Source organism: Takifugu flavidus, chromosome 19, assembly GCF_003711565.1.
Source record: "Takifugu flavidus isolate HTHZ2018 chromosome 19, ASM371156v2, whole genome shotgun sequence".
NCBI lineage: Eukaryota > Metazoa > Chordata > Actinopteri > Tetraodontiformes > Tetraodontidae > Takifugu > Takifugu flavidus.
The window spans coordinates 5,588,495-5,603,610 of NC_079538.1; the positions used below are offsets into that span (position 1 = coordinate 5,588,495).

At 44.5% G+C, this 15,116-nt stretch overlaps 1 protein-coding gene across 19 annotated transcripts in view; it reads right to left on the reverse strand.

Moving 5' to 3' along the window:
* ptprk (protein tyrosine phosphatase receptor type K) overlaps positions 1–15,116 on the reverse strand; it is a 68,095-nt gene that overhangs the window by 39,385 nt on the left and 13,594 nt on the right. For all 19 annotated transcript variants that reach the window (XM_057017712.1, XM_057017710.1, XM_057017709.1 and 16 more), the window contains one exon: positions 1,242–1,364. In XM_057017712.1, coding sequence (XP_056873692.1) covers positions 1,242–1,364 — 123 coding nt within the window. The remainder of the gene's footprint in view (positions 1–1,241; positions 1,365–15,116) is intronic.

Genomic DNA, 15,116 nt, shown 5'->3' on the forward strand with positions numbered 1-15,116 from the left:
GTCCTGATCATTCCGTGGCCTTACATGGACATTAATGCAGCGCTATTACCTCTAAGCTCCTGGGCTACGTATTTAACCCCTGCACACCTTGGACCATGACAGCGTTTATTATTAATAACACCAAACGTGATATTGAATATTTGCTTCTCCCACTGTGCAGGAAACCTTAATTTCAGAGAAAGGCCACATGCATCAGACCTCAGGCAGACATTCACTAGGAAGGGTGCCAATATGAACACGGTCTTTGAAACAACTCCTTTGAAATGTCATTTCAGCTGGATTGTCTTGAAAGAGAGATTAAACCTGTGCCCTATTGTCATAGCAACCTTTAAAGAGTTTTATACCATAAGCATGGTGGAGGCGTAATGACGGATGATTTCCAGGCTCCTGAGGTTAACAAGGGTAAATCGGCTGACATCTTTATCTGCTGCACTAGAACAGACTTTACATCCTGAAGTCGTTCCCATACAACACAAATTCCAATCCTGATGTTTTGAACGAACTATTAAATAGTGTATTATTGTTATAAGATGTGCGGTACAGAAAAATGAGCAAAGGTGTAGTTTTCTCTGCACCTGCTAAGGAAAGGCACATTTTAAGGTTAAACAAGGAATTTAGCTTAAATCATTTGGATTTAGATGTTATGTTTGGGTGTTCTTTTTTTAAAGCACAAAAAAGAAAGGATGAAATTAAATTGAGAAGTTCGGAAAGGTTCCATTTCCACATTCTCCATGTGGGTAACCCCAATATTTTCATTCTTAATAACGGTGCATGGCTGAATTCTTTATTTTTTATTTTTAACATGCTAAAGTAGGCAACCTTCTCTGTTCACTGCCATTGATTAATGACCTCATATTCTGGTAATTAGACCCCCAGCCCTCGGGCAGAAAAATTTAATTTCCCCTTCATCATCATCAGGGTGAAGAAAACAACTGATTAAAGAGGAGAGAGGACGTTTGGCTTTAAGATGTATTCGGATACTTAACATGTTAAATAGAGGTATCATTAGAAAGGTCTACTTTGTCTCACATATTAAATGCTCCTATTATTTCAGTTTTACCTGTGCTGAATGCTGGCGGTAGATTACAAGTTGGGTTTGTTCATACTGTTGAAATATTACAAATTGTAAACATTTTTATTATGTGACGTTAACCGTTTAAATCCAGGAGAACTTAATGTGCCTTTGAAATGAGTGGGAGAAGAAATGTGCTACACTTGTGAACTAGTGGGGGGGGCGTTACCTTGTGGCAAGTCTGGTGAGACGTACGGCACTTCCTTGGTGTTGATGTGCGTCCAGTCGAAGTCGTTATATGGATCCTGCTGGTAATCACACTTCGAGAAGCCCTCGTTAAAGGTACAGCTCCCTGCAAACAGAAAGCAGGATGAGTGGTTAGTGACAGAAATAAAATGTTCCTAATGTGTCGTTACAATGAGGCTGCGGACTCCAAGCGAAACTTTCTGCCTTGTTTTTCTTTCGTGCCTCTGTCTCAACTCATTAACAACCCAGCGGGAGTCCCAGCTCCAACAGCCATCACTCAAGGCCAATCAGGATCACCGCCGACTCAACCGCCGAGCCTTCAGCTGATCATCTGAGCCCATCGCCAAGGCCTTGGGACAAACATGTGTGAGCTGGCTGCCGGTGGCTCCACTTAAACAGGAAGTCGCTTTAATACAGAGAGACGCCACCTGTCCCTGACGGCCAACTGATACTATCAGCCTGCGATGATATGTGGCTTGCACAGGCAATATTGCTGATGGAAATAGAGTGCTGGGCACTGCTAGCTATCTGATTCATTGACCTACAAGTGACGCACGGCTTGTGCTAATAAAATGGCTGGGAGAGATATGGCTAAGAAAAGCCGCGATGCCATCTGATTCAAGTCACACTGTGGGCCTCTATGTCCTCTTGACATTGGCTAAATTATAAGGATGGAATCTTTGTAGAAAAGCATCAGGTCACTCGCAGGTCATTTTTTCAACATCTGCAGTGGCTTTAGTTTGTGGAAAGATGAAGCCTCTTGCCGGGCTCCAATGATGGCACGTATACAGAAAATATTCCACCGCTGATGGTGTTCCGGTGCACCGCGGTGTATTATCAACCCGCACTGTCAGCAACATAAATCTTCTGGCTCTCATTTAGCGCTACAGCGCCGCTACCTGTGTCCTACAGCCGGCTGCAGTGGCTGTGATGGAGAGCAGAGTGACAGGCCCTCAGATACCCCACCGATCCGAACAGAAGGACGCCAGTAGGTGACAGCCACCGCCAGAAGAGAAACAAGTTAACATCAAATTAAGCCACTGTCGCAGGCTGCTGGCGGTGACTCGCGGCCTCAGAGATCCACTGCATCACATCCGTCTTGACTCCGCTTCATTTTTAAGCCGCTTATTGTTGTGTGATTCAGTTCGCTCCTGTTCAGTTCAATTAAGGGTTTGTCACAGCAAGTTACTTCCAGTCCCAATGTGAAAAATGCCTGCAGAAAACGCACAGTACGCGCGAGCCTCCGTGGCCGGTGCCCCACGATGTGTGTTGTCGGTTTAAATCTTGTTACATGAGAACAAAAAAAAAAACGGATTTTGACTCCCAACAGAGAACAAATGAATGTAATTTCAATATAAACACCCCAAATCTGTTGAGCGGGATGCATCACCACCAAATCTTATACATTTCCGATAGTATGCAGATAAATAATAATATCTTATCCACAATGTTTGTTTGTTTGTTGTGATGCGTTTCCTCTAAAGCGCCTCAACTTTAATTTCTTGAGTTCATGAGTTCTTTAGTTTTGAAAACTCTCAGTGATTGACAGCCTTACTGCTTTTAGCTGCTAATGGGCTAACTAATGTAGCAGAGGAGGCCTCCCACAAGCAAACAGGTGTGTTAATCATTTAATACAAGCACACACACACACACACACACACACACACACACACACACACACACACAACCACACACACACACACACACACACACAAACCGAAACCTTATAACAGACCTCTCCCTTAAGTCCAGGTCCTGCCAACTAAAACCAACAACACAGAGCGTCGGACTGCGTTCTGTATCTGATCTGCTTCAGCCAGTAATGAGAAGAGCAGACATTTTCCTACTGCCACGGCGCATCTATCCGTGTGTGTGCAGCATCTAATTCATGCTCCGTATACAGTCTATTTCTAGGAACAGCTTAAGACAGTTGTTGCATCCACGCTCGGCTCAAGTGTTACAGGTGATACAGCAGCGTGCTCGGATTAGTTTTCAGTGGCAGCGTTTGTGTAAATCGGAAGTTTTCAATTAGAAATATTTAAATGTGAGTTACTGAGTTCACTAAATGTACTGGCTGACAAATCTGTGAAACAATTTTCCCAGTACACGCAGCATAGTCTGTCCAGATGGGTCATTAATGTCCTCTTTCTTCACACTACAAGGACACTAAGGGGGACAGAAACCGACTGCATGCTAATCACCCCCTAATCAGCCTCTGTGATTGGGTGCCTCGCTAATTAAATAATGGTACTGCATTTGCATAGTAAAATAATTAAAAGAACTGGAAAGCTCAAGGGCAGAGAAAGGACCCCACTAGCCAGATCATCAGCATCAGCATCATCATCCTCATCGTCATCATCATTACTACCACACACAGTTAGAAAAGTCTCATTTCTTTATAAAAATTGTCAAATCTGTTCCTCCTAAATTAAATTTAACAGGAAACAGTGTGTGGAAACAGAGTTTCTCTGCAATTCTTACTGGATTAACATTATAATCTCACTACTTTGATTTGGATTCCTGCATTTTAATGTGACAGAACAGGATAAACTGTATTGAATCAATTCCAACAGCGCGTTCAGGGATAAAAACATTGGAGGCAACACTGGTGCCATTGTGGGAAGCAATTTTTGTGTGTAGACTGAAGACGACTGTGGCTTCCCTAAGTGAAGACAAGAATGTGGGTAAACTGTGTGAAAGCTGGACTGTAACATCAGCGGTTCAGTTTGAGGTCAGGCCTGCATGTTTGACCGTGTGGAGGTGCAAAGCCTAGAGTTCAGGTCCAGTCTGGGCAGGTGCGTCATGCGTGCAGGCGCAAACACTAATGTGAGAGATGCTCATCAGTTTCACTGGGTTATGTGAAAAGGGCTCTTATGTGCAGCCGAATGCCACTGAAATCCGCTCTCTCCTGTCCAAGAGGAATACTTTATATTCCCTGTTGTTGGTGTCTTCCCTTTTGTTGTGCGTCATTGAAAAGTCCTGACATCAAACACCTGAACGACTTGGACCGAGTCATTGACTTTTTCTGTGTCATTTCTGTTCCTTTTGTTCTCTCCTCCTCTCTCTCTCAGTCAGAAAAGGTGAAATTAACCTGAAATGATACAAGGTGACATCAGAGAAGCTGACACACACACACACACGCACACACACGTCATGGTTCAGTGGTCCTTGCAGCACAGCGCAATGCCATCAAAGCCGAAGCCCCTATACACACATCTCGCCTGTTAACATACACACGCACAAGACGTAAAAACACACAGCAACGCACTGGCACACACACACACACACACACACACACACACACACACACGCAGTGACACACATGTAGTGCTCTGGTTTAATTGGAAGTGCTGAAGGCTGAAGAATTTCTCCTTCATCTCACAATGCTGTAATTGAATCTGAGACGTATCCGTGTGCATGTGAGCGCGCGTGTGTGTGTGTGTGTGTGTGTGTGTGTGTTCAGCTGATTCAGGAGTTTCCATTGACAGTAACCGTAAAACAGAAATGTGTGTTTTTCCTCCTGTGAGGAATCTTTCTGTCGTTCCCGTCCTGACTATCTTCCCTTGGGGTTAATGCGGCTTTTCCATTCAAACTGTAGCTGCAGCACTTTTCAAGCACCACATTATTTCCCCCACACTGATAATTGAGTTGTGATGGCTCTTTGCTCAAAAGCAGTCATGACCTGCCTTACCCACGTCTCAACGATGTTAAAGGGACTCAGTCCTTTGTTAATGTTGGGGTGTCAAGGCTGTACATATCACACATATTGTGCACGTGTATAAAGGAATTCATCTATTCATTCACAGCCTACATGCGGGTTGACATATTTGTAAAAACTGAAGTTATAATGGGTGTGTAGTGAATAACACCTGAAAATTCACACCCATGATACTAAACTCAAACATTTTACACTTGCATTGCAACTGTACACACATCCAATTACAGGTTTCTAGCTTTGGGTGTACGGATAAGAAGGTTGTTGCTCGATTCTGTTTTTCCAAAACAGAATTTTGATTCACGAATTCAACATTCTTAGTACGGTTTCCAGTGGGCTGTATGCCTAAATATTCGACTGTAGCTTTTATAGTAGATATTAACCTATATATTATTGCAATTCAGACATTAAAGAAAAAAAACATTAATCTCTTTATATTTTAAAAAAAGATCTGTTTTTTTAATATTCCCTTTGCCTCAGCCCTGTGTTCTCATATCAGTGTGTGTGTGTGTGTTATTGTTAGAGGTCAGAACAGCCCGTAGACACTATCTTTATGACATTTGCCTCACTCCCGTGTGTCCCTCTCCTTCTCTTATGCTCAGTATCACCCCCTCGTTAATCTCTTTTCCTATTCAAATGCTGACATTTAAAGCAACTTCCCATGCTGGCTGACTGGTTTGCTGGCAGGTTGGATGTCAGATAAGTCAGAAAAAGGGAGGACAGAGGGAAGGAGAGGAGGACTTCTCACCAAAGTAAAAAATGGAAACTCTTCCTCACCTCTCCTTAACCTTCCCACCCCCACTTTGCACAGCCTGTGGATGACTTCAGCCAGGCAGGAGAGTCAGGTTTCACCCAGGAAAACTGAACCGTCCCCTCCTCTTCTGTATGTTTGTTCACCCATTTCCCTCCCACACCCACTTCTGTGTTTACTGTCTCCCAGTCCACCCAGTTCTTTGTGTCTCTGTCGATGTGGGTCAATGTGTAATCTCATTCAGGAGGTGCCTGGGGAGGAATCTGTTTAAAAACGTGGCGGCCTGTGATCTGTTACACACTTATCAAACTGGGAGCTGAACTTTTCTTCTGGAACCAGAGTTGAAGTTAATAAAAAAGTGTTCTGGCTGGAAGTTCAGCAGTACCAGAACTCTCGACATGGTTAGTTTGTAAGGTCATAGAAAGACTTATCAATGTAATCAGATGAGCGTGTGTCATTCCATATCAGTCAGAAGGGAGTAATTACTGAATCCTTAGACAGCACTCGGCGCTGCTCGGAATGGAAAACACAGCTGGTGTTTTCTTTGAAGTATAATCCTCACACATGTCTCAACTGGCTGCCTCTCTCCGCCCCGCACACTTGACCTCAAAAATGCTGACTGGCTAACTCGCTGAAGACGCTCAGCCCGCACGACATCCGAAAAATCTCGAAAGTGATTGATAACTCTTTTATATGGTACGCTATGCAAATACAGCTGAGTACGAGCACAGCACTGGATTAAATGGACAGGTTCTATTGAGTTTTACATAAAGAAGCTTCGAAAGGGGATCGATACAGGACAGAACGGGGGCAGGATGATTGCTAGTGGTCTGTGAGCTACTTGTTGGGCAGAGCAGCCGGCACCTGTACGTACATGCCGCTGGAGACGCCAAGCTTCCCTGCACGGAGACAGTAAACCACTTATCATGTGTCCCCACAGCGAACAGATAAATTACCAAGAGAGTACAATCAAATCATGCTCCAACCATTGTGGAGGATTTAAAAGGACCAATCACAGAGCAGAAAGGAGGCAGTTTGTGTCTGAGCCAATCAGGTCACAGCTAAGGGTTTGGACGGAGAAGCAGGTCTGGTGTGGATGAGATAAGAGCAGAACAAACACACATTAACACTAACCCCCTAAGACATGCACATGCACACACACACACACACAGACCACTAACAGGGAAGGAAGGAGGAAGATTTCCAGAAAACAAGAAAAGGAAGGAGCAAAGTGATAGAAAAGTGAGAGCAGAAGTGAGCCGCTGAGAGATGTAAGCAGGTTAAATCTGCAACGGCACAGAGGCGGGTGACACGCTGAACTGCCTGGCTGACTTCTCCAATTGTCCAGAAAGCCGGTGCAAAGGCTGACTGACTGATTTACTGACTGACTGCTGGGTCGGATTTAGCCTATCCTGTGTTTGTGCAGCAGAAGCACTTCTGTTGTTCGGCTTGTCTGACGAAAAGCAGTTCTTTACACGACACACAATAAACCACCTGAAACAGCAATAATACTGGAGAGAGCAAAGAGACGGAGAGCGAGCAACAAATAAGCACATCCAAAACCTCAGCATCAAAGAAGCGCCTGAAATAACTATTGGAAAAGCGTTCTGGGACTTCTGAAACCTATAAAAAAATCTAATGTTGGAAAAAAAGCTCAAACTGAGAAAATAATGTGTCAAAGTAGCTCTTTCATCTGTGCCTGTGACACAGTTCTGTCGAACAAAACAAAAGATACCTAACGACAGCATTTACTGTCCTGAAGGAAATTTACTTTTCACTGTGAGCGCAGAAGAAGAGCACAAAACACAGCGGTGGAAACCACCGAGACACAAACAAAAGAATAACACACAAGTGGGAATAGCGAGCTAACAGGGCAGACGGCTTCCAAGGCATCGCAGTCTGAGAGTCTACAGAGCTCCACATACATTACACATCTCCCTAACTCCCCGAGGACAGCGGCTAAAGGCTAAAAGCTATGTGTGTGATGATAACAGGAGTAAATAATGTCACCAGTGCAGACGACTTCTGTACTTACTTGAATAAACAGGGAGCATTTGTAATCTGGTTTGGTTCACTTCCAGTGGCAGGTGAACATTAATAAGAAGTTTGTCTGACTCACACTTACAGTGGAAATTCCAATTTCAAATTTCTGGCCTCCAAAATACAAACATCAACTGGCAACTTCTCTCTCAAAAGTCAAGTTTATATACCGGTATATGTACACGCCAAGGCCGACTGTTTCTGTTATGTTTTTTCTTTTTATTGCAGTTAAAATAAATTCACTGTAAGAATGTGAACTCAACGTTCTCTGTCGCCTCCTCGCCAGCGGCCTGAAAACAGGAGGGACCGTGATTCACACGTGTTGTTAAATCTAGTTGACGGGGAAAACATAATGAAATGAATGAGGCAGAGTGAGCGACAGCAGCAGCTTCAGTGAGAAACATAAAATATATAGAATGTATATTGATACAGAGTGTGTGTTGTGTGTGTGTGTGTGTGTGTGTGTGTGTGTGTGGTAAATGAGTTTGGGGACTTGTCGTCTCTTTATGATAGCTGTAACTGGCCCGAGGACGGCTGTTATTACACTTTTCTATAACAGGGAAATACTCTGTGTGTGTGTGTGTGTGTGTGTGTGTGTGTGTGTGTGTGTGTGTGTGTGTGTGTGAGTTTTCAGAGGAAAGTCTCAGTACTTGTGTTACCGTGTCCTTGGGTTTAATTATGAGACCCATTTAAGATGTTCGGCCTCATTTAGAAAACTGGTCATTTCACCAAATTAGAATAATTCACCTTCAGTTAATAATCCTCTAAAGTCTAGTTATGCCAAGTCTAGTGTTGCTACGTGTGTCTGGCAGCTAAGGAGTGGCTCATGGTAGGGAGAGGCCACCTACCTGTGGGGGACTGTTCCGTCTGTGTGAGTGTGTGCATGGGTGCGCAGGAAATGAGGCAAACCGGTTCACAAGGTTGCAAAAAAAAACGCCTCGGGCTTTCCCGCAGACACACAATAAGACACACAACTGCCTTCTTCATGTACTTCTGTCCAGACATGTTGAGGGCAGAGGTCAATTATATGGTCTAATCACAGGTTTACTGGTGAGAGGCAGGACTGGGACACAGATTACAACCTAACGCCGCCACCTGTCAGCTGCTGAAACCCCGGCAGTGTTTGGGGAACACCGTGAACTCTGGGTCACTGAAAACCCGTACGCGTATGATCCGTTTCCCCGCATCAGAAATCAGAACGTGTGCCCTGCGAAATAAAAAAATGAAACCTTCCTGGCATCAGCGTGTCAAGCACAGCCCAAACCCAATAAAAGGGATGGCCATCGATGGTCAAAGCAGAACTTCTGTGTACTGGAAATAACATGTAAGACCACCAAAAAATGATGATTCCTGAGAGGCTGGACTGTGGTGCTGACCCTGATACGTCCAGTCCGTGGTGGCTGAGTTTGTGCACATTTGGCAGGGTCGTGACCGACGGCTCCGGGGGGATCAGAGCCCGATTCATCAGCCACAGACACACCGACACAGACCCTTTAAAGTTAGTCTTTCTGGAGGACATAACGACAGCGTAACATTGAGTCGCACGCTGATCGTGACCCCTGACCCCGATCCAGACCCAGCAAAAACAACACAAACCGAGACCCAGCTCAACTTCTGCTGTATCTGATGGTACCACCGAACATTTGAACGTGTGCACACGCGACAGGCTGCTCAGACTACACTGATTTGTTCCCACATAGGGAGGACTTGTGACCAGAACTGATCAGAACCGTGGTAGGTTTTGATCACCACCAGCCGCAGCAGTCGGTCACATGGTCTGAAGGTTTACGCGTGGTCCTGAGTCACACTTCTGAGGTTTTACCGGATCCGTCTGTGGAATGTCCTGGTTGCACAGACTTGGTTTCACAATCAAGTCTGTGACTCACTTTCAGCTTCCAGGTACTTTATGGGACATACTTGTGTGTATACACATTCGCACGTGTATGAAACGAGTCGTCTTCCTCCCATATTTTAACCCACCAAAGATCCTTTTAACTGGACCCAAGTGTTAGTCATGATCACGACCCTTGTCTGTTACCCTCCTTTCCCACAGTACTCTCCCTTGTCTGTACCACACAAAAGCTTTCACTTCCTTTTGTTTAATGTACGTGCACCCACATTCACAGGCTCTGACTCCCTTTGAGGCACGTAGGCCACCATACGTGCCAAGCAATTAATTGTGTTTGTTCGGCCCAGTTTGGAACCTCAGTAATGGAAAACAAGCCCAGGCTGGCCGCAATTTCACACATAATATTTATCAATGTCCAATTGTCTTATCAATTCTTCCTCCTCTTGGGCACTTATCCTTGAGTGCACATCTCTGTACAGATGTTATCCTCCTCCCTTCATGTCAGCGCCGTCATTCACATCAGGAGGGCAGGAAATACAAAATGATCTCTGTTTGTCGACACGGAAACTACTGCTTGCTATACGACACTGCTCGGTTTAGTTGTGGACTTATATCCCTGCGCGCAAAGACACAAGCATAGGAGCTCTTTGCCTGCCTCTAGCGCACACACAGGCCAACCCAGAGCGTGGTCCTTTTCTTGCTCACATTAATGTAAGTAATCAAAGTGGACAGGGGGCTTTGTAATGCTGAGAGGACCGGGGACAGGAGGGTAGAGGGACGGAGGGAGGGATCGTCTCCCCAAACTGTCCACTCCTCCCTCGGCCCTCCTGTCCTGCAGGCAAAGGGGGAAGGGACAGAGGCAGAGGGATGAAAGAGAAGACCAGCACCACACTTTTCTCCCATTAATGCCTCCTTCAAACTGGGAAATGGTAATCAGGATCATTTTTGTTTCCTTCCTATTGCAATGTACACTTTGGGCTATTTTGCTGAATATCTACTTTTGTCACATCCCAGAGATGGATGCTCATTTCCCCACATCACAGCATGGCATTATAGCGATGCATCTGCAGTCCCACCCTTTAATTTTCAACAATTTTGTATCCACAGCTGACAAAAACCGGAATAGTGTCTCATAACATCAAATGCAAACACACACAGACACACACACACGGCTCTTCCCATGACTGCTGCTTCAACAGAGAAAGAAATGTCAATAAAGCTGTACCTGTGTACTTGTTATTACGCTATAGCCACAGTGGTCCCTGCAGTCAGGCCTTTAAATGTGAACACGTGTTTCTGCATATCTCCGGATAGGTCCGGGCGTGCGTGCGCGCGTGTTATTATGCCAAGGGGGTTGTGTAAAATTCACTCAAACTAACAACTAGAAGAGTAAAAGCAGCTTCCTTGGACCGAAAATGTTGCCATGGGCAGTGTGTGGATGAATGTGTGTGTGTGCATATGTGTTGGCCCGAGGCAGCCAGTGAGAAGTGGACTACTTTACGCCTGGATGGATCTGAAAGGTAAGAGAGAGACAGAGAGCATGCCCACACACACACACACACACACACACACACACACACAGAAAACAAAAAGAGCCTTTTTCAATTATGTTGTTTTCACGTTTATATGAAGGAAATGACATAGAGGGCATCCTCCTGCTCTTACTAACCCATAAGAGACACATAATCACTGTGTTGGTGAAGCAAAGCTGTTACACTATTGTTGTTTTGGAAGATGATTTTACTTGGATTCTGTGTACCTGAGATGCTCAGCAAACATGCTTTTCTTTATTTAAAATGGGCAAGACAACTATACATTGTGTAAATACATATATATAGTATATAAATCAGTAAAATTACTTAATGTCTCCAATATAGTATCAGAAATGACAAAAAACAGTGAAGTGTGTGTGTACACAGATAATACGTGAACGTAACGAACTCTCTAGTGAGACCCAGTTGGTGCATCTCCTACCAACCCATATGATGGACACGTATCTGCTCACACTGATCTTTAGAATATTAAAGAGGTAAAATCTGTCTGTAACAGCAGAAAGTCTGAATGGAGCGCATAGCTCCATATAGACTGAAGCTGATTTCATTATAGATAAATCAGATTCATCTATTCTATCTCTCCCCTCCTCTCTGCCAGCTCTTTTCCATTCCTCTACTCCTATCCCTCATTTTTTTCTTTTTTTTCACCATCATTGCCATTTTCCCCCTCAGCCCGTCTTCCCCAATATTTGTTGTCCCCGTACTGATCTCATTATCTATTAATATAATAAGTTTGCAGAGAGAGGAGATGACAGCAGGGCAGTCCTCCAGCTGTGGACGGCAGAGAAATCACAGGAAAAAGAGGAGAAGTAAGAAAGAAGAGGAGCGCGGTGTTAAAAAGCTGAGTCCGCCAGAGCAGTCGCAACAAATTCATCTCTCTCTCTCTCCGTACCCCCCGTCCTCGCTCTGATACAGGCTGGCCACAGTAATACAATAAAGAACTTGGCTTAGCTCGGCACCTCTGCGCGTGCGTGTGCGTGTGCGTGTGTGTGTGTGTGTGTAAGGTAGATGACACCTCTTACTCCCTACTCCCCGGCTCATCATTGCAGCAGTCCAGAGAAGTGTGTTTCAATATATCACACACACACACACACACACACACACACACACACACACACACACACACACACAACACACACACACACACCACACACACACACACACACACACAGTGACACGCACAGCCCTGGTTTAATAAGACTCTTCAGAGCTCCTGGGTGCACAAAACTGGAGCAGTTTTTTTTACTCTTCTTTTGTCCATTCCATTCTTTATTCCCATTTCTGCGTCTGTAAAATTCATTCTTTGTTGTAACGTCTTTCATGACTTTCCTCCCTAATACAATTATATCCCCTACATGTTTTTAATGACTTCATTGCGAAGGCAGCTTTTCTGGAGATAAAAATAATCACTGAACAGAAATGCCAACATACACAGATTAATGTAAACGCACAACCAAAATTAAAACCTGTTAATCTAAAGTGAGAGTTTTGTCAGGAAAATGTTGTGGTTGGTGGACGGAAAATCTATAAAGAGAGGGAAGAGCTGCAGGAGGAACGTGGACACCTGGATGAACCCGGAGGCTCTGTGGGGAGGAGGGAGGATGAAGGACGGGCAGATTCTTTCAGCTGTTCCCGTGTGTGTGTGTGTGTGTCAAGCCCATATGTGCATTAATGCTGGAGGAACTGAACAGGGGGTCACAGCAGATGGACACCCATGGACACAAATGACAGCTTCCACCTACAAGCCTCAAGTAACCACAATTCAGCACTTTTCCTGATCACATCCTGTTCCACATAATGTTCTCACTTTAATGCTGCAACATATGGGCAGAAGAGGAAGAAAGGACAGTTTCTGCCCACTTTGACAGCAGGAACACTTGCAAATGCTTCTTTGACCTGGACTGAATCTGTATAATTCATGCACCGCTTCCTCTGTGGCGCCGAACAAAGCGGCTATCGTGACATTTGTTGGCAGATTCTCGTGTGTTTGGAGGTTTAGTGCAATTCTGATTTCAATGCATGAAATCAATCTCCTGAAGGTCATTTTGAAGCATTCCATGGTTACAAACAAGGTCAACGATGGGAATTTCAGCTCCTTGAATTGAAACATTTCTCCCTGTGAACCAGATGCAGAAACTCTTGACACATTTCTTGTGACGCCCTCGTGCACCTGCCGCAGCCCTGACAACAGGTTAACATGGACTTGCTCAGGTTAAGAGCACTCAGAGATAAATTGTAGCTATTGATCCCGAAAACCCTGTTAGTCAGAACTTCCATAGACACTGCACAAGCATACACTCCTGCATGCACCTACGTGCACGCTTTGCAATCCATTTGCCACTCAATTTCTTTCCCCTATAAATTTGCTCTGTGCGTCAGCGCCCAAAATAAAGGTAAAATGATGGCAATTAAAACCCACACAACCAACAGACACACTTGTCTCCTCTCCGGTACTACAGGTCTTCTCTCTGTTGACACCCAGCAACAGATCTACAGATTAGGGGGGGGCAGTTTTACAGATAGAGAGGTCAAACAGAGGCAGGAGCTATGTAGCGACGGAGGTTAATCTGTCTTCACACCTCAAGATTGGAAGTTGCCATGCAATTTCCTGCTCCGTGTTTACCACTCTAGAAAGTGTGTGTGTGTGTGTGTGTGTTAATCCCTTCCTCAATGACTAATTGACAGACTGACTAACAAGAAAGTGACTGCCTGACTGATTATTCTCCCCCTCCACGCATGCACACACACACAAACACACACACTTACCGAGTATATGTACAAACAGCATGATGACTGAGCAGACCTGTGTCAATCCCAGCATGCCTCTGTGCTCAGAGGCAGGAGATTCTGTCATCGCCACGGTTACTGTCAGGCTGCATCACTGGTAGATGTGGCAACTAATTAAGAGCTGCCTGTCAGGCCTCTGGTCAGCCTTTGCAAGTGGACAGACACATTCAAATAATTAACTACCTGTCATAAACACACACACTCGTTCTATTATTATGTACAGAGCGGCTTTATTGGTTAGCGTGTGTCAGTGTGTGAGTCACTGTGACTGACTAGTCAGCTACTCACAACAACTTCACACTACTGTTAATATTTAACTTTTTGCATTCCAGAGTGGGTGGACTGTGGAATATTGTGGCAGTAGAAATAGTGTGAATGCGTTAATGAGTAAATCCAAAAAGATGATGTGGCCCATGAAAGCAAAGGTAACATAGTGCCACTCTATAAACATTTATATGATAGAAAAAAAATCCGTTGTTTTTTAAAGTTAGCATAGTTGAAATACATCCAGCTAAAATCCTTCTTTAGAAAATCTAATATGTGGGAGTAATTGATGCCTTGGTGCCTGGCTCAGCCTGAGCCTCACTCCCAACATGAATTTGTCATGATTCCTGACATTTCTTTAACAGACTGCGGACATAATGAACGAGACGGGCAATAATTCTCAAATACAGTTTAAAGCCGTGTGTTGGGGTAGACTTCTTTTAAAATCCACTTTGTACCGTTTGATTTTTTTAGGCATTTGTAGGTGCAAATGTAAGATCAATTTGGGTTACAGTCTTTAAAGATGGGGGTGGACTCCATTCTGCTGTCACTGGAACTCTGTCTGTGGAAACAAGAATCTAATGTAGCATCATGAAAATCCCCCCTTTAACTAAACAACATCACATTCGTGTTTCAGCCAGTTGCTTCTGCATCATCATCTACATGCACCCCGACCACATTAAGCAGTAATGTAGGTTCACTGACTGAAAACTTTCTGTGTGTGTGTGCGTGTGTGTGCATCCTGTAATGAGGTGATGAGGTGTGACTAGTGTGTGTCAGCGAGAGTTGAGTGATCGGTGTAATGAGCAATGGAACGTGGAGGAAACGAGGGAGCCGAGCAGACGAGAGGAAGCAAAGAGACAAGGATGCGTATTCCTTTTTTCATAACCACTGATTGC